The sequence below is a fragment of the Typopeltis vanoorti genome, chromosome 10, assembly GCF_054136105.1.
Source record: "Typopeltis vanoorti isolate ZY-2024b chromosome 10, IOZ_Tvanoo_1.0, whole genome shotgun sequence".
In the NCBI taxonomy this organism is placed as follows: Eukaryota; Metazoa; Arthropoda; class Arachnida; order Uropygi; family Thelyphonidae; genus Typopeltis; species Typopeltis vanoorti.
Window position 1 is genome coordinate 57,265,380 of NC_143558.1, and position 21,085 is coordinate 57,286,464.

At 32.7% G+C, this 21,085-nt stretch overlaps 1 protein-coding gene across 1 annotated transcript in view; it reads right to left on the reverse strand.

Moving 5' to 3' along the window:
* The window catches only part of norpA (no receptor potential A), a 160,693-nt gene that overhangs the window by 109,406 nt on the left and 30,202 nt on the right, over positions 1-21,085 (reverse strand). Inside the window, exons 3-5 of the mRNA XM_090399628.1 lie at positions 5,185-5,271; positions 2,154-2,213; positions 498-635 (exon numbers count right to left, since the gene is read on the reverse strand). Of these exons, the coding sequence (XP_090255754.1) occupies positions 498-635; positions 2,154-2,213; positions 5,185-5,271 (285 nt within the window). The remainder of the gene's footprint in view (positions 1-497; positions 636-2,153; positions 2,214-5,184; positions 5,272-21,085) is intronic.

Here is a 21,085-nt window from a genome sequence, read left to right on the forward strand (position 1 = left end):
TTCGATGTCTTCCTACTTTTTTAAAATTTCTTATCTGTTTTCATTTCATTAATATGGCTACAATATTAATATGAATATAACATGAGTTATATTACTCGAAAAACATCTTCACTTCTTTCGTTTTTCATATCTAAATGTCCATGGAAGATAATAGTTTTCTTCTTTCCATCAATCAGGTTGAATTCTTGTTTTATTTCCAGCATTTTCTTATCATAAATAAATAAAGTTTACTAGTTGACTAAGGTCCCAAAGCTCCTTATGCCCTTGACTGGATTTTAAAGCAAGTCGTTACCACCGAAAATCTTCATTGAAGTCATCAGACCAAAAAAGGTGTGCTATTTATAATGCAATATTAATAATCAGGATTTTTTTTTGTTGTTGTTGTTCTTTTTTTATCTACTCATCATATTTTATTTATAAAGAATCAAGAAGGATTAGTGTGAAATGTTTCTTAATTCAGTGAATATTATAACTACGTATATAAAACCCTTTTTTACCCTTGCCGTTTCGGCGTCTGGACATACTACATGAGTATAATTGATGTTCACCATGTCTGTGCCGCTACAAATGGTTAAAGAAACCTCTTCCAGATTATGTTTTGTCCTTCCTTGAAGTTCAAAGAGGAGTTTGGGATCCTGAAAAGAAAGTACTATTGTAGAAAAAGTTTCTAAATTAAAACATATTTACTGTCAGACTAGCAAACAAAGTAGTTGCGCTCTTGCATTCTTGAAAACTAATATATTTAAATCGACTGCATCGTTTATATGTGATTTACGTGCATATTTTTAAATTACCAGCCTATATCCTTATTAGCAGATAGAACGGAGATCAAATAAAATTCCGATTTCACCATACTTCATGTGTTGCAAACTATTTACTTTAATATTAACTAACTGGCTCTCAGGTTATTCGATGGGATTGTTTAGTTATTATTCATGAATAATTCCATAAAATAATCAATCATATAAATATAGTCTGTTCTGAGCTTTATTATTATAGAGCTAACATGAGTAAATTTAGAATAGAATTCTAATAATTATCAACGTTTCTTATGTCATGACTTCGATTATGAGCTGTGTGTAGTAGTATACGTAATATACAGTCAATAACTCAGTTCACCTATATAAGCGTTTGCAAGATTTTTATTTGCGACATAAATTCTATTGAGGATAATAACTGAGGACGAGACGCCAGGTCATTGTATTTCTTCTTCCGATCTACAGTTAAATATGCTAGGCAATTACAAACGGAAACTCGATGATCTAAACTGTAACTTTTGTAGTTCGGATATCATAAAATCGTTTTATAATTGTGTACACATATTATATGATTCTTATTTTTAATATTAAATACTCGGTGTCATATTTATTTTTACAAATTTTAATGCGTATTCAAGGAAGAAAATTATCAATACATTACAACGAACAAATTTCGATGTGTTCAGAAAAGTCATCGAGTTATTTTTACGTCATTTCTGTCCATGAAGGATTATACTCTTATATCGCACTAGTACCGCTGATAAACTAAAGGCCAGATCACCAGGGACCCACCGGTGATGAACTTCATCTACTACCTAATTCACAAACGTTCATGTCACCGTGAGATATTAGGGGGTGTATTGGATGAGACGCTATCCACGCAGCTACCCAGATCGACTAATGGTACCCATATCCTTCAGCGACAACGTCTTTCAGATATGAGCTTCCGTAAGTATTCTGGGTTTCTATCTAGTTTCCGAAGAACACAATAAACGAATGGTTCGTTACATTGCTGTCAGGTCAGTTAAATCTTCACTCAAAGTACTGATAAAAGGAGACACGAATTCGTCGCAGTTCATGTATTTTGGTAGCGCAATACTAACTCGATTAATTCTAAAGGCTATGAGTTATGTGCCCTATTAAATTGGTTTTGAAGTTTCAGGAATGCAAACATTAATTTAACTGTTGCAATGACATAATGGTAAGTTTATCCTTATTCGGAAAAATTTTAACACCACATGTAGCTTTTTAAGGATCTTTTCCATAATTAAGATAAATTTCCATGCATACGCACTGCAAGTTTAGAAATGAGTTACTGTAGTGTATGGGAAAAGTGCACCTATTAGAATTATTTGATTCAGAGTAAAACACCTAACTTATTTAATATATAATTACCTTAGGAATCCCGCCTGCTCTAATATCATTGACTTGACACAACTCCAAGACTTGTCCGTCCTGAAATATAAATGCATCATATTGTCAAGTATCTGCTGGAAGTGTGTGTGTGTGTGTATATATATATATATATATATATAAATTCATATAAATTCCTCATAAAAATCTTTTAAAAAAAGACGATAGATGTAGCATTTCCTTCGGTACTGCTGTTATATTTTTCATGGCAATCCCATCTGTTAATGATTGAAAACCCAACTCATTAATATAGGTCACGGATTCGATAAATCTGGAACTTGTTCTAGAGACTAAACTTGTATGTTATATTCGCTAATTCAGCTGAAAAATCAATATTTTCCCTCGGTTCTATCAGAATGCAATTCAGACAACATTGCATGTTCCCGTGGCAGGTAGCCATAATGCATTGGCACTTGTCGAACAACAAAACACAAAAGTATGGCTATTTTATTGTCAGACATCAAATATCGACTGCTATACTTCGTTACTGTTATACTAAAATTTTAAATGTTCACACTTTTGTTTTTCACACGGTCCAGTTTTAAATACACATACAATAGTATTTATATCCCAAAGCTTCTATAACAAATATGCTTTAAAATCTCTCAAGGTCACCAAAACTTTTCAGAAGCATACAACGCTCTCATAATAAAATCTTTACCCTTCTAAGATATCCATTGCAAGATCTTCCGTTGCGAAGAAGCGAAATATCTTGCAATGCGATGGGGATATGCTATGCCAACATGCTTCCAACGTCACATAACGATCTTTCTTGGAATCGCTATTTGTCAGCGTCCTGCATATTGTTCAGAAACAGTAGTGTCATTCAGCCACTTCACACTAAATTAACTGTTTCAAATATCTCTTTTCTCGTTATAAAATGACGTCATGTCATGTTCGAACAATGAGTCTTGATATAGACATCCGTTTATTCTGCGGCTGTTCTTTTGACTTGTCAGTCTTTATATAAATTCCAGTGAAACAGAAAAGTTAAGTTGTCACTACATTGTTTTATTCTTTTGTTCCATTCATGCATTAAAATTTAAAAGTATTTATACTTAAAAATCATAAAAGTAATGTAACGTTGCGAATATGAATTATAAAAACCAAGATTTTTTAAACAGGGCTATCGTGTTCCTAAACGTACAATGTTGAAGCGGGAAGGGGGGGGGGAGCAACAGCTCAGCTTACTCACTTTGGCCATTGTATTATTGCTCAGTTGATTAGATTACGTTACTTCGAAGTTTCGTGTGACAATAAATGGTTCATGGAAACACAAAACACAAAGGTATGGCTATTTTATTGTCAGACATCAACATTTTATCAACATTGTGTACTACGGAGGTCATTAACACCACAGGTCGCTGTTAATGAAGTGCATTCTGAATCAGTGCAACTATTATTTCTTTGGCATGCATTCTATTTCTTTCCCTGGAATGTATACCAACAGTCATTTTACAAAAGGGTGTGATTTTAATAGCAGAAAGCCTAATGTCAGGTCTAAGTAATACTGCTTACTGCTGTGCTATAATAATAATAATAATAATAATCAATACTTTATTTTCAAGGGGATACAATTGGAATATTTATTTATTCAGTTATTACACACACGCGCAAAAAAGTCAACAGCGTAATCATATCTTTGTTATACTAAGGAAAATACCGAGTGAAAAAAAAAATCTCAGATTGAACTTTCTATATATATGTAGGTGAAACAAGTTCAATGTGAGCTAAATGCGCAGCTCGGCTACATCCAACCTGTAATTCAGTTCATGCCATGTGCCCCCCAACAGGTCTGGAGTAACTATAGCACTACACTGTCTCCTATTTTGTCTTTTTTATTCTTATAACGAAACCATTTTCAATGTGAGCAAGTTATACTATAGGTTTGGAACCTATGGTGCAGCAGGCAGTCTTTTTCTACCCAAACACCTATTCAAGATCCAGATAATCAGTGGATAAACTAGAACCAAAGCCCCAAATTTGACAACTGGGCTTGATGCACCGATCCTCCGATGGATTAATCTGATAGATTCGCCTAAATTTAAACACGTGTCAAATATTTTGAACCATAAGACTCACCGAACTTTTTTTTTTGTTGTTAAACTTCCTCAACCCTGACATCTACCTATAAGAAAATGGGACTACGAAGGTCATTGAACACGAAACTATTTGAGCAGGCGATCTTAGATCAGGTAAGGTGACTATTAACGATTTTAGCTTGGAAAAATATTCGCATTTAAAATACCAGTATTCTTTTGCAGAAACCTCTATAGTACGACTAACGCTACTGCTCAGGGAAGTCGCATACAGAAGTCGACGATCATGCGGTGATGAAACAGATCCGTTTCAAATTTCATTTTTGAAATTTGAAACTGAATTTTTTTCATCACATTTAAAACTATTTGGAATACAAGCATTTGAAGCCTCTCATGCAGAGTTTCTTCATGCATTGTGTTCAAGATTTGCCGAACCATTATAAGCTACTTATAATTTATATGTACTGTATATAAATTCTTGTGATAACCAATAATATCACTATGCAACTACAGTATATTATCAACGTTTGTGTATTGTGACCTGTTAACCCTATAGCACTACATTGTTATACTAAAAACACAGTCGCACCAGGTAATAAATGAGCGTGTTAGTCTTGTCTTGCTCGTTGGATAAGTAAACTATTAGCTATCAGTGTGTTTGCGTCTGCTTGCGTTTCCTGTTCGATTTGTTTGTTTGAGAAAGGAGCACTGGCAGAAAACCGCATATTTACATGGAGGCGTAAATTCTCTAGTTTATCTTCTCCTGAAAAAAAATGTATAAATAGGGAAATGCATTTTGTATGATACTTGAAATTACTCCCATACGTGTGCTGGTTATTTTTCTAGAGCAAGACTGAAGTTTTCCTTTTAAATTTCGATATTCTCATTTCCTGTTACTATAATAATGTCAATAATTAATGTCACTGTTATTACCCCCCACACACAAACAAACGAACATATGCTATTCTATTTACCTTTCCTTCACTTTTCCAGTAAATGAAAAATCCCAGTTCGTCAACTTTGAATAACGCATTTGGTTCGTATACCAACTGCTCTTTCTCCTGAAACATCGAAAAAGAAATGATTTTTAAAATACAAAATGTCCAGAAAATAGCACCACAGTATTAAAAATGAAATTATGTAACACTGTTTGAGTGTTGAAGTGACACTGAAGATGGACGAGTTTTATTTCTGCTGATATTTTCATAAGCATTATTTTATATAAATAAGTGTACAAAAGTGGCATTTTATTTTACAAACGTATTTTTTTATTATTTGCTATCAATATTATCAATTGAAAAGAAAAATTTAGTACAAGAACGAAATATGCCAAACCAAACATATGGCACTGTTATTTTAGTAGAGTCTTCTCTGAAGAGAAAGAGAGGATGGGGTACCTAGATGGTTCTATTTCCTACAATTCGGAACCATTGATCAAAATAAAGGCAGCTAATTAGCATCACCCATTATCTATCAAGTAGATTATTAAGACTTTTTATCCAGAGGAAAGTCCAGTTTATAGTGCTGAGGATGGAACTAGACTACGACACGACTATAATCGAAACTTTTTTTATATAATCCCTTTTTTATTTTTTTGAAAAAGAATATCAACAAGTTACTTTGCTCTTGATCCCGGTGGACACGGCATTCATTTGATTCAGGCTTTGCTGTTTCCCTCTCAAATTTGGGTGATGTAAAAAATTATGAATTCCACCCGCGAAATGCTATAACGTTATTATACACGAATACAATGAATGGGTTAAGTGTTAGATAATTAGGAGACTCTTGTTTTAAAGGATTAATAAACACAGTTGGTGGTCTTACACAGAGCAATGAAAATTCGCCGCTTAAAGATGTTTACAAACATTCACATCGAGATTCGAACCCACAGTAATTAGTTGGAGCTGGTACACCAGGAGTCTCAAACTCAATTGGACCGCGGTCATTTGCTATAAAAGTGTATCTCAAGTGGGCCGCAAAAAATTTTCGACTAAAAAACTGCACTAATTAGAATGGAAGGGAAGTGAAAAAACGAGTATACGTAAATTGGAAAATTAATAACAAAATTTTTATTTATTCTAAGTCATACATATAAAATATTACAAGACATATAAAATAATAGTATAATGATTATGACAACTCAAAAAAAATAATAATATAAAGAATATTTTTATTATATTAATATTTACAATAGATAGCGTTTAATCCAAATTAAATTTTATTTGAATAAATCAAATATTTATATATTTATACATTCTAAAAAAAGTATAAACTTTCATTAATAACCATCACAAAAATTTACAGACCCTCCTGTCAGTTTGAAATTTTTTGTGTTTGTGTTGAAATAAAATACTTCTATATTTTTTTTTTTGGGGGGGGTCTATATTTTGGGGAATTTTTTAATTGTTACTGAAAATATTTTTGGGAAAAATTATATTTTGGTTAATACATATATACATACTTGCATAATATAATTACAGTAATTTAATTTTAGTATTTTATTTTTTTCCCCGACAATTGACAACGTTTATTATTAACCAGCCTGCCAAAATTTGGACTCAAAGATTGTGAACATACGACCTTCATTATGGCAGAAAGGTTGACGTCGGTTAATCTTGATCTGTGGGCTGTTTTGTTACCTTTCCATACATGAGAATACTTCTTCACATAAACAGGTGCTTGCAAAATAGCATAGAATATTTCGGTACACCAAGTTCTTGGTATTTCGCTTTTAGAAAGGAATAATTTGGAAATCGATAAGTTCCATTTGAATACAAATAGGAGCTTTTTCGAAATTAAAGGAAAAAGGATCTGTAAAAAGCGAAAAAACTTCTTCTTGCTCCTTAAAATCTTTAAATCGCCTATCAAATTCTTCTTTTATCTTTTCTAGTTTGGGATAATATTGAGAAAAGGTAAAACTTTGATTCTTATTGTTTAACTGTTCACACATAGGAAAGTAATTCAGAATATTCTCTTTTAAATGATTCTGAAACAAAACTAACTTACATCTAAAACTTGCCAGTGCATCATACATGTGTTATTAACTGATCTTTCCCCTGAAGTCTGACATTTAAATCATTCAAATGTCCTGTAATATCAACTAAGAATGCTAGATCTTGTACCCATGTCTGATCATTAAGAAATGCAACATCATGATTTTTTATTTCTAGGAACAATTTGATCTCCTCTAAAAGTAAAAAAAAAGCTTTTTAGAACCTTATGACAAGATAACCAACGAATCTCTGTGTAATAAGGTAGCCCTTCAAATTCACTCTCCGAGTCTTTTAGAAATTGTGTGCAAACGGGCGGTAATTGAGGCCTCTGGATCGGATGAACTTTACAGTATTTGTCACAGGCTTGGGTACGCTGCTCATTTCCAACACTTTGGAGCACAGGTCCTGCTGATGAATGATGCAGTGGAAAGATTGCAGTTTTGGAATGTCTGGATACATTAACTTTGCTGCAAGTCTTGACACAAAACCTTTATTTTTGCCTGTCATTGCTGAAGCACCATCGGTTGTCACTGCTACGAGCCTGTTCAGAGGAAGTTGATATTTTTCAAAAATGTCACGGCGTCAAAAATGTCTTCCCCTGTAGTGGTTCCATGGATGGGAATCATTTCCAAGAACTCTCCAGTAATATTCATATTGTCGTCGCAAGTCCGAAGAAACAAAGCAACTTGAGCCACGTCGTGAATATCGAAACTTTTGTCAAGTGCAATTGAAAAGCACTGTGCGTTTGAGGATATTTCTCGCAACTGGTCACGTAGATTAGCTGCCATTGCGGCTAGTCTTTCCATCACAGTATTTCTGGACAAAAAAATCGCGAAATATTTGCACATTTTGGGGACATTTCGGCTGCTTTTATCATACACTCCTTAACCAAGAAACCGTCACTAAAAGGTTTGGAATGTTTCGCCAATAATAGCTGATTTCATAACTGGCTCTCACTGCTGATTCATTATCTTTCATAATTTTTGAAAATACTTGTTGTTGACTTTGAAGCGAATTCTTCATACTTCTTAATTTTTCTTCTCTCAGTTTACCCTCAAAGCGTGAATATTGTTCTTTGTGAATTTTATCGTAGTGCCTTTTTATATTATGTTCTTTGGCGACACTAATTGTTTCGTTACAAATAATGCGCACAATTTTGTCCTTTGTTCCAGTGCAGAAGTAATTTAATTCCCATTTTTCTTGAAATTTTCTCCCCTCATCAGCAATTTTTCTTTTTCTTGTTGGCTTGGAAAGCGACATTGCCTCGGTGAATAAATATATTATTAATATTATTAACAATTTTTATAAAAATGTTTGAATAAAAACGCACAAAACTGTAGATCCAGTGCACGATACTATTGCAAATAAAAATAATAAATAATAATGAAAGGGATTTTCTCACTGCTAGGTTGTTGTTGAATCGTGCACACTGAACTTCAAATATCACTGACTGACTGTAACAGGCAATTATAAACTCATAGCTGGATTCCCATGAGTGCGTATGATGCGCGCCACGTGAACAGGATCGGCTTAAGATCCTGTTCATGATTAGGATTTATATCGCAATTTCATGATTGAAATTGCGATATAAGTTTTTATTACTGCAATTACATTATAGCAGGTCGTTGCATCCATATTGTAACTATAAATGTCGTATGAAAACGAATAAATCGATACCGTATTTACTCGAATATAACTCGCACTTTTTTTCCCCAAAATTAAAGCTAAAAAATCATGGTGCGAGATATATGTGGGGATCTTTAGAAACTAAAGTTTTCAGAAAAAAAAAAAATGAAAATGTGGATGACTTAACAAGAATCTCCTCTTCGTTATAGCTACTTCCGGCCTCGAGTGCGGTTTCCTTGTGTGCATTGCCATCTTCTTTCCCATTATTCCAAGTAAAAATTACAAGTAATTTACAAGATTTCAGATACGTAATGAACACCCTTCACGAATGTTTGAGAAAAATAGACAGCAATGGTAGGCTAATAGAGATAGAACAGCTATGAAGGTGTGGATATGATTGGTGCGGTATTAACAAAAGATCGCGTTACCAAAACCCAAAGTTAATCCGACATTTTTGAGCTGAAACGCTAATTCTCTTCAAACAAATTCCATATTATCTGAAACTGCGATAACAACAATATTTACTCTAACGTTTACGAATTTTATTGCAGCTTTGTGTTTGAGTTACTGGAGCACTCACACATCTAACTAAAAACAACAGATTTTTGTTAGATACTGTGTTTGCCGGTGAAATATATGGTTTTGCTTAAGTCTAAATAGCATAATTAATGTGTGTGTGTGGGGGGGGGACATGCGACTCATTAGTTAGTGCCGTTTTTATATCAGTTGTCTCTAATCGCACTAAAGAAATATATTACACATGTTGAGAAATATATTACACAGACAGCAAATGTCTCTGTACTTTATTCAGTGGTACAATAAAACTACTCGTTTTTCTTGCATCTGCAGTATAATGCAGTTGGGGAAGGCGTGTTGTTTATTACCGCGGGGAGCGAGTTATCGTCCCGAACTCAAAGTAGTTAAACTTTATTTTCGTGTGCGATGTACAGTATCGTACACGAAATGTGCGATATGCATGCAAAACTTTAATTTCTTTTTACATAAAGTAAAATGAGGGTACAGGGGTGTGAGTCATATCCGAGGGCGAGTTATATTCGAGTAAATACGGTATTTCTGTTTTATTACAAAAAGCAACCATCCCTTTTTTAAAAATCTTTCCTTGAGGCGTCGGGGGGGGCGCCAGTTTGATACCCCTGTGGTACACCAACCACTCCTACTCATTCTTTAAGTAGTCTGTTTAGAACATAAAGTTGAGGCTATGATGTTGATCAGTATGTAATATTCTGGCACAAACCAGGGCATCTGTGAATGCCCTGGTTTGTTCGAGAATATTTATATATGTTTGTTTTTATATGAGCAAGATTTATAATTTATTATTCTTTTAGATTGTTCATTAATGTTAGTCCTATTTTGCGGCGAAAATTAAAAATAAAATGGACTATGTGAATTCTGAGGGCTCCAGTGCAGAAATGAAATGAAAATTGAAGAGAGAGAGAAAATATTAAGAAAAAATTATGTATGTAATTTTACATCACCGAAACGAAGCCTTTAGTAATTACTTTTAAGCACTGACCATTCATGAGTAGTGATGCATATCCCTTTTTGGTACGAACAAACATTATATTTTTTGCTTCTGTAAAGCGAATTTCAGTTTGTTAAACTGTCCGTGTAGACAGTACACCAAGAAAAAAAATGTTGGAACCGAAGTGATAAAGATTTCAGCTATGTGTTACTCAGTGGCGGCCGGTGAAAATTTTAAGTGGGGGTGCTGCATATATATATATATATATATATATAAAACACTTTTTTTCCTAATCAGTAACGAATTTATTAATAAATAAATTTACATATTAAAAATTGCTTTATTAAAAATATTTCATCCTCACCACGAACAAACACCGATAATAAAAGTTTCGTATCAATAGCAATGACAAGCGCAAACGAATATCGGCTTTAGATCGCAGTGCATTTGTTTCGTGTAACGATAATTGAAAAAATATAATTCTTTTCATATTTTCAACAGTGACACTCGCCATAATTCAGCCTTGTATCTATAACAGATAAATAATTATATGTTATTTTAACAAAATAAAATAAGATTTACAAAAAAATAGTTCACCACGAACACGCGTCAATAATAAACGTTTCATATCTCACAGAAATAACGCGCACAATAATAAGATACACTGCCCAGACGGCAGTGTATCTAATGACGTAACGTGCAATGACAAGCGCAAACGAATATCACCGTTAGATCGCAGTGCATTTGTTTCGTCGTAATCTAAAGCGTTAATCGAACAATTCCAATTATTAACTATTCAATCAATATCGAAACATAAGCTGTAACCTTTAACATGTTGTATTGCATTTATATAATGTTGTAAGCATTGTTATTATTTATATTTATAAACACAAACAAAATTTATTTTTTTAATTTTTTCTTTGGGGGTACTGCAGTGTCGCAGTGTTTATGTACGGGCCGCCACTGGTATTACAAAGAAAAGTGATGAACGTTGTGAACTAGATTCATGCATGACATGGGTTGGGTGGAATTACGTCTGTTAACCGAGCATGTTTCTGGCACATATGCCTATTTTATGGGAGGGAAAAATTGTGCCACCTCCGTATTTCAAACATTCATTTGAAAAGTCCTAATAAAGGTTCTTAGCATTTTAGACAGGATCCGAACCAGGGTTTGTTTATAATCGAAGGGCAAATGTCATGACGTCATTATGACGGCGATATAGAAGTGCATATACATTCCTGCGTGAGAGTTTTGCCATGCCTAAAATCAATTTATTTACTGCTAAACAAATTCATTATATTTGAATTACATATTAAATCGCATATATAACATCCATATGTGAATATTTAAAACTGGAATAAAATTAGCATTTTTGCTAGAACATACCACATTAATTTAATGAGAACGATTTAGAAGGAATTAGAAGAAAGATTTTAGTAAAAATTAATTCATTATATTTTATAATTATCATATGAGTACTAAACGTCTTAAAACAGCAAATACATGAATCATATCCATAAAGTGCAAAATGATAAAGTCACAGTTTTTATAGTGCCACAAGTGTTATGAGTGTTGCACGCTGATCATTTTTTTCCCTTGATATATCTTATGTTACCTAAATTATGAAAACTAGAATATTTACCTCTGCAACTTTAAATATTGATCTCCAAATCCTTCTTGTAGGATTCAATGACGCTACAAAATTTAGTGTTTCCAAAAAATAATTTTCTTGTAGTATTGTTATTTTGATAACTAATGCCTACTTCTCTAGGCGAGAAGCCATTTCTCATTTTGAGATGATGTTAAACTCTAATCTTTCTTGGCATAAACAGATCACCAGCCTCACCTTTTCAACATTAAAGAAACTAATTTGTTCTTTCTCTTCGGGTTCTTCTCTCTCTCTCTTGTATTTAACCTGTGAGTAACTATTAATTCTATATATATTAATTCTAAAATAATCCAGTTGTATACTGTTTTCACATTTAAACAAATGTTCATTTTCTACTGTATACCTTTACTACAGCCCCCCCCCTCTCTTCCTGAAAATTAGCACAAGCAATTTACTCCCCTCTCCTCTAAATTTTTAAAGACAAGTACTATACCTAATCGCCATCGCTTCACAGTTCAGCTCTAAAGTGGGTGAACAAATTTTTCTTGCTCTCCATTCCTTCATTCATTCCCTCAGCTATTGCACTTTTCGGAACAGTCTCCCTTCGTACATTACTATGAACTTCAAACTGCAGGTTTTCAAATCTAACATTAATGTTTCATTTTTTCTTTTCAACCTTTCTGTCAGCCACACAACTAGTCAAGTACAGTGGATAACTCTTGTTCAGGATCGCTACAAAATAATTGATGGATAGAAATACGAAAACTCATATAAATCTTATTAAAATGTTTCAGATTGTATTTGTTCCTCTCAACCAGCGCTTCCCAAACTATGGGCCGCGAAATAATGAAAACAAATTTAAAATGTTTTAGGACTAAGTAGAATTTTTTTTAATCTTAAAAGAAACGTATTTAATTTTTATTATTTGTTTTTTTTTATATTTTAATGGAAAAGTTCATACATTGGTGTCGGTTCACAAATTTTCCTTCCTGCGTATCGTATTTCGGCGCTTTATGAATATTAGTAAATATATGATTATTCATTGTAAGCTTAATTTCAAAAGGTATTGATAAGAAGCACAAAAAAGCTTACAAACGCAAACCCTCGCGCTCATTTAAAACGGCCAAGTTTTTTGCGCTTTAAATGATGTTTCATTGCTAGTGTACACAGGTGCGGCGATGCGCGGGAAAGAAATACGCTTGGTGTGTATGTTTTGTAGTGAATATAAATATTATAATAATATATGTCTGTATTAGGATTTTTTTCCCGATGGGGGGGGCCATGAAATCTTTTAATTTTCCCAAAGGGGGTCTTGACATCCATAAGTTTGGGAAGCACTGCTCTTAACAATGGAACGTACCCGCAATTCCACGTTGTTCCATTCAATGTATTTTCCTGGTAATTTGAAAGATCATTTTGGAAAGTTTTTGATCATAAACATCCTATTGCCTCAGTAGTAGGGGAGGCTCTTCTGACAAGATCAAGATAAGATAAGGAATCGTGACGTGATTGGTTGATGACGTCATTGTGTGCATGGCTTCATGGGCGTGTAAGGTTTAGAATTTCCGTGTGGGCAAGTGTGTCACTGGCTTCTGTTGTTGTGTTTTGGTTCGCGTATGGGATTATGGGTGATGGTAGAGATAAGGATTCGTGTTGTGATTGGTGGTGCAGTTCTGACAAGATGAAGATCAAGATAAGATAAGGAATGGTGACGTGGGTGTGTGTTGTTTTCAGATGTAGATAAGTGACATCATTTTTTATTTGTAAATAAATGTCGTCATTTGTTATTTGTAAATAAGTGACGTTGTTGTTTTGAATGGAAAGGATGATATTAGTGGATAAGAACTCGTGTCGTGATTGGTGGGACACTTCTGACAAGATCAAGATCAAGATAAGATAAGGAATCGTGTCGTGGGTGTGTGTTGTTTTCAGATGTAGATAAGTGACGTCATTTGTTAGTTGTAAATAAGTGACGTTATTGTTTTGAATGGAAAGGGAAATATATTAGTGGATAAGAAATCGTGTCTTGATTGGTGCTCACTTCTGACAAGATCAAGATAAGATAAGAATCGTGACGTTAGGTCTTTGTGCGGTATTTTGGTTTGGGTATGGAATTGTGGGCTATGTTTTGAGATAAGATATCTTTGAATTTTCCCAGGGTGGCACACATCTGTCATTGTCGTCTATGGGAATTCTTAGAGTATGTCGTGATGGCGGGTGTGATTAGATTTTTCTGAATAATTAATTATATACTAGTGTCACTCAAACATACGGTTTTTTTTTTATTATTATTTTATTTTATATAGATGTTTGTACTAATTTTCCAATACATTTGGGGTATTTGTTTCCTGTTAAAGGGTGGGAATTCTTAGAGTAAGTCGTGATGGCGGCAGCCTTTCGAGCTTTTCTGAATAATTAATTATATACTGATGTCACTCAACACACATACTTTTTTTTTTTTTTTTCCATACCTCATCTGTATTTTCTTCTATATACATATTCTAATCAAGTTCATATTTTATTCATAATTCATCCGGATATTTTGATTTGTCTAAAAGTAAGATAAGGAATCGTGACGCGAATGTTTGTTATGAGATGTAGATAAGTGACGTCATTTGTTAGTTGTAAATAAGTGACGTTATTGTTTTGAATGGAAAGGGAAATATATTAGTGTATAAGAAATCGTGACAAAGATAGTTTTTTTTTCTTCTCTAGATGGTTGTACTAATTTTCCAATACATTTTGGGTATTTGTTTCCTATTAAAGTGTGGGAATTCTTAGAGAAAGTCGTGATGGCTCTCGTGTTTCGATCTTTTCTGAATAATTAATTATATACTTAAAGTACCTGTCCTTAAACACACACACACACACACACACATTAGACATAAAAAATCGCTAATGTGTCCATGTTGATACTCTAATATATAACCTATGATTATTCTTATGGGGAAAAAAAAAAAAAACTATTCAGTATTAGAATTACGCTTACCAAACAACATGCGATCAGTTATGTTTAAGTTAAAAAAGTACTTACAGCTTTCCAGATGACTCTTCGAAATTCGATTATTCCAAAATAGTTCAATTTTATATCCACAACACAACACAAACACAAAAACCACAAAGAATGAAATTTCTGTAAATACTGTAACCTGAACTAGTTACTTCGTCCTTTAGATTACGGAGCGTAGATGGTGAGGTTTCGTCATTGCAATATCCCCCCAGCGAGCGCTTTTCTTCAAAGGGGATGACATGAGTCACAACCGTAAATTGTGAATTTATTTTCCAACACTGAATATTTCTCATTAAGTCTTTTACAGTAGGTTTTCTGAATATTCCAAGTGTTGATTAACATGTATTCACAGAACACAAACACAAATCTGAAAAGAACATTTCACTTTTTCATTATAGCTTACTGTGGCTAACATATATTCACACCACAAAACACACAAAACATAGGAGTTGATAGATATTTCTGTAAATAACCAGAAAAGCTAGTGGACTACTTAATTTACTTTAGTATCCGTTTGGTTCTCTGTATTAATCTTTCCCACGGGTGTCCATCCTCGGTAGGAAGCTCTATGTGCTGTTTTGTTTAGGGTAAGTGTTATTTCCGGTTTTGAATTCCGATTGCTGTTAGAGTATGGAATTCAGTGTATTACAATTATCAATTGTTATGTTTATGTTAAAATTCACTTACATTTCTTTCCAGAATGAGAACATATTAGTACTATCTAGGTTTTCTGAATATTCCAAATTGTTGATTTTTAACATATATTCACAGCACAGAACACAAACACAACTCTGAAATCCATTTGACTTTTTCATTATAGGTTTTACTTTTTAAAATTCAGTTAACTACATATTATAACCAGAATAACTGAGTAAAATAAATAAATAAATTGTGTGTGAATTATTTTCCCACCCTGTTAATTTTCATTAAACTTATCTGTAGATAACTGAGTGACTCATTTCCGGTCAGCCAGTCATCGTTCTTTTCTTAGCCGTATATAGCGCTTACTTCAAAGGTAAAATATTTCCAGGGTAGTGTATTAGTCAAGCTTTCATGTGAGTAATGTTTACAATAGTGTTAGGTAGCAAAGATTTGTAAATGACCTCATGTGATCTTTGAGACCTAACTTGTTCGCATCACTTCCTATCCTACACATATTGCACTCAAGCTTAATGTTGAGACTAAGAGTTTTCGAGGTGTTACTCTACTGATGGGTAGCAAAGGTTCGTAATTTGACCTTGTCTGATCGATGAGAACTAAATTATTCATTGTCACATGTTGTGATTATTAGTTTTCCATTGGTTCTGATTTTTTCCCACACTGTTAGTTTTCATTCATTAACTTTGTTTCTAGATAACGAACAAATAAGACTTTTACTTCAATGAATCAAAAAAAAAAATTCTCTGGTTACTTTGTGGCATGAAATTTCACAAGGAAAAAAAAAAAAAAAAAAAATGTTATCTTCTTTCTTAAATTTGTATAACACATCTACGACACCCAATTTGTTCATTTAATTTACACATTTTATTGAACGAAATATTATTTACAAATTGTATTTACTGAATCTAACAATACAGAAAATAAATAAATTGAAAAATACATCAAAGGTTCTTCCATGGTTGTGGAATTACCATCGTATGGTTTTGACAATGTGATTCTCATCTGAAAGTTAATTTTCATTTGGTGGTTGTTTGTTGGGAATTTATTACTGTAGTAGTAAAATTAAGGGTTGCATATTTATATTTTCGAATCCAATACGTATACTTCAGAGAATTATTAAAAGCACAGAATCTTTCGTTATGTTTCCAAAAGCATTTAAAAGTACACATTATGTTTTCACGTTTTGGGCATCCAATTTCATTTAAATCAAGAACAGGCCTCCCTATTAACTTCGTTAATGTTTTTGATTTTTCTCTTCCTTTGGCAAGTAATATATGATATTTGCATGTTGATTCTATCATCCAATCTCTTAGTTTGTCCAAAGCTAGTGAACCAATTTCCCACTTCAGCTGATGGTTATATTTTATTAACCAAGAATTCTGTTTTTTAACTCTTTCAGGTAATTCTTTCCAACTACAAGGTGATTTTGTCACTGCATATCTTACACTAAATCCATCAGAAATACAAATTTCTTTAGGAAATAAATTTGAACTGCTATTCAACAAAAATTGTACATCAATTATCCCAATGATAAGTGAAAATTCGTATTTTTCACCCACTGTCGATTTTTCATAATCGTTTTCCTTCATTCTTCTTCTTCGATTACTTCATATGGCACCACAAATAAATAGTTATTTATTATTATTTCACTGATTATTAGCTCTGATCGTATACTTTATGGTAACTTTCGTTTACAAAATTCTAAACAATTAGAACTTTTCACAAAGAAACTTTCAATGAATTTGTGGCTCACCCATTATTTTTGCATTACCAAACACAAATCACAAAACAGCAGCTGCAGTGGATGAACGATTACCTTAAGTCCAAACTCACTCGACTCTCTGGTATTTCCTTATAGTACTGTTTACACTTACCATCCCCTACCCTGACCGTTCCTTCAAAAATGAACCTTTGCGCAGATGACTCAACGACATGTTTTCACATGCTGTTGGATATACTGTTGGTGTGTTTTTATCTTACTTTGTGTAGGGAAAGGTAAAATTTTGTATATGTGTTATCTGTAGAGTACTAACATTTTCTCTATGCCAAACTTTAAAGAAGTGTTAAAGTCACGTTTTGTTGGTTTAATTAGATGCTTCTCTCTTTCTCTCTCTGTAAAATAACCAAATTCTAACAGTTCGGATTTTCGATTATGTGAACGATTTGTTTTCAGATAACTCAAATAATGTCAATAGATAGCATTAGACAATTTCTAAAATAATCAATACATGGATTTTCGTTTTCAACACTTTTTTTTTTCCTGTCCTGGCATTAATTTCACAGTTGTGATTTTTTAAAATAATTAAACAGAATTGCATTAAGATATAAAGTTGTGGATTTAAATATCAAGATCTAATCAGAATAACTGAGTAAAAATTCACTGTGGAAAAACACAACAACAAAAACACATCTTTGTTCATTTAAGTTTACAAATGCACATTTTATTTTGCTGAAATACTATTTACAAGTATATTCACTGAGAAAAATTCGAAACATGTAATTACCTAAAATATTTCACAATATTTAGTTAGACTCTTAACATTTTCCAAAGAGTTCAATGAATAAAATTTTTGTTACTCACTGTTTCTTGGTTACATTACATCAAAATAGCTGGTCACGCAAAAGAATTTTTAAATCAGATACCATGGTAACTACACTTCCATACGTTTGATATTGTGTCAGTCTGGAGTCTTGAAAAGTTCTAATTGTTTAGAATTTTGTAAACGAAAGTTACCATAAAGTATACGATCAGAGCTAATAATCAGTGAAATAATAATAAATAACTATTTATTTGTGGTGCCATATGAAGTAATCGAAGAAGAAGAATGAAGGAAAACGATTATGAAAAATCGACAGTGGGTGAAAAATACGAATTTTCACTTATCATTGGGATAATTGATGTACAATTTTTGTTGAATAGCAGTTCAAATTTATTTCCTAAAGAAATTTGTATTTCTGATGGATTTAGTGTAAGATATGCAGTGACAAAATCACCTTGTAGTTGGAAAGAATTACCTGAAAGAGTTAAAAAACAGAATTCTTGGTTAATAAAATATAACCATCAGCTGAAGTGGGAAATTGGTTCACTAGCTTTGGACAAACTAAGAGATTGGATGATAGAATCAACATGCAAATATCATATATTACTTGCCAAAGGAAGAGAAAAATCAAAAACATTAACGAAGTTAATAGGGAGGCCTGTTCTTGATTTAAATGAAATTGGATGCCCAAAACGTGAAAACATAATGTGTACTTTTAAATGCTTTTGGAAACATAACGAAAGATTCTGTGCTTTTAATAATTCTCTGAAGTATACGTATTGGATTCGAAAATATAAATATGCAACCCTTAATTTTACTACTACAGTAATAAATTCCCAACAAACAACCACCAAATGAAAATTAACTTTCAGATGAGAATCACATTGTCAAAACCATACGATGGTAATTCCACAACCATGGAAGAACCTTTGATGTATTTTTCAATTTATTTATTTTCTGTATTGTTAGATTCAGTAAATACAATTTGTAAATAATATTTCGTTCAATAAAATGTGTAAATTAAATGAACAAATTGGGTGTCGTAGATGTGTTATACAAATTTAAGAAAGAAGATAACATTTTTTTTTTTTTTTTTTTTTTCCTTGTGAAATTTCATGCCACAAAGTAACCAGAGAATTTTTTTTTTGATTCATTGAAGTAAAAGTCTTATTTGTTCGTTATCTAGAAACAAAGTTAATGAATGAAAACTAACAGTGTGGGAAAAAATCAGAACCAATGGAAAACTAATAATCACAACATGTGACAATGAATAATTTAGTTCTCATCGATCAGACAAGGTCAAATTACGAACCTTTGCTACCCATCAGTAGAGTAACACCTCGAAAACTCTTAGTCACAACATTAAGCTTGAGTGCAATATGTGTAGGATAGGAAGTGATGCGAACAAGTTAGGTCTCAAAGATCACATGAGGTCATTTACAAATCTTTGCTACCTAACACTATTGTAAACATTACTCACATGAAAGCTTGACTAATACACTACCCTGGAAATATTTTACCTTTGAAGTAAGCGCTATATACGGCTAAGAAAAGAACGATGACTGGCTGACCGGAAATGAGTCACTCAGTTATCTACAGATAAGTTTAATGAAAATTAACAAGGTGGGAAAATAATTCACACACAATTTATTTATTTATTTTACTCAGTTATTCTGGTTATAATATGTAGTTAACTGAATTTTAAAAAGTAAAACCTATAATGAAAAAGTCAAATGGATTTCAGAGTTGTGTTTGTGTTCTGTGCTGTGAATATATGTTAAAAATCAACAATTTGGAATATTCAGAAAACCTAGATAGTACTAATATGTTCTCATTCTGGAAAGAAATGTAAGTGAATTTTAACATAAACATAACAATTGATAATTGTAATACACTGAATTCCATACTCTAACAGCAATCGGAATTCAAAACCGGAAATAACACTTACCCTAAACAAAACAGCACATAGAGCTTCCTACCGAGGATGGACACCCGTGGGAAAGATTAATACAGAGAACCAAACGGATACTAAAGTAAATTAAGTAGTCCACTAGCTTTTCTGGTTATTTACAGAAATATCTATCAACTCCTATGTTTTGTGTGTTTTGTGGTGTGAATATATGTTAGCCACAGTAAGCTATAATGAAAAAGTGAAATGTTCTTTTCAGATTTGTGTTTGTGTTCTGTGAATACATGTTAATCAACACTTGGAATATTCAGAAAACCTACTGTAAAAGACTTAATGAGAAATATTCAGTGTTGGAAAATAAATTCACAATTTACGGTTGTGACTCATGTCATCCCCTTTGAAGAAAAGCGCTCGCTGGGGGGATATTGCAATGACGAAACCTCACCATCTACGCTCCGTAATCTAAAGGACGAAGTAACTAGTTCAGGTTACAGTATTTACAGAAATTTCATTCTTTGTGGTTTTTGTGTTTGTGTTGTGTTGTGGATATAAAATTGAACTATTTTGGAATAATCGAATTTCGAAGAGTCATCTGGAAAGCTGTAAGTACTTTTTTAACTTAAACATAACTGATCGCATGTTGTTTGGTAAGCGTAATTCTAATACTGAATAGTTTTTTTTTTTTTCCCCATAAGAATAATCATAGGTTATATATTAGAGTATCAACATGGACACATTAGCGATTTTTTATGTCTAATGTGTGTGTGTGTGTGTGTGTGTGTGTGTTTAAGGACAGGTACTTTAAGTATATAATTAATTATTCAGAAAAGATCGAAACACGAGAGCCATCACGACTTTCTCTAAGAATTCCCACACTTTAATAGGAAACAAATACCCAAAATGTATTGGAAAATTAGTACAACCATCTAGAGAAGAAAAAAAAACTATCTTTGTCACGATTTCTTATACACTAATATATTTCCCTTTCCATTCAAAACAATAACGTCACTTATTTACAACTAACAAATGACGTCACTTATCT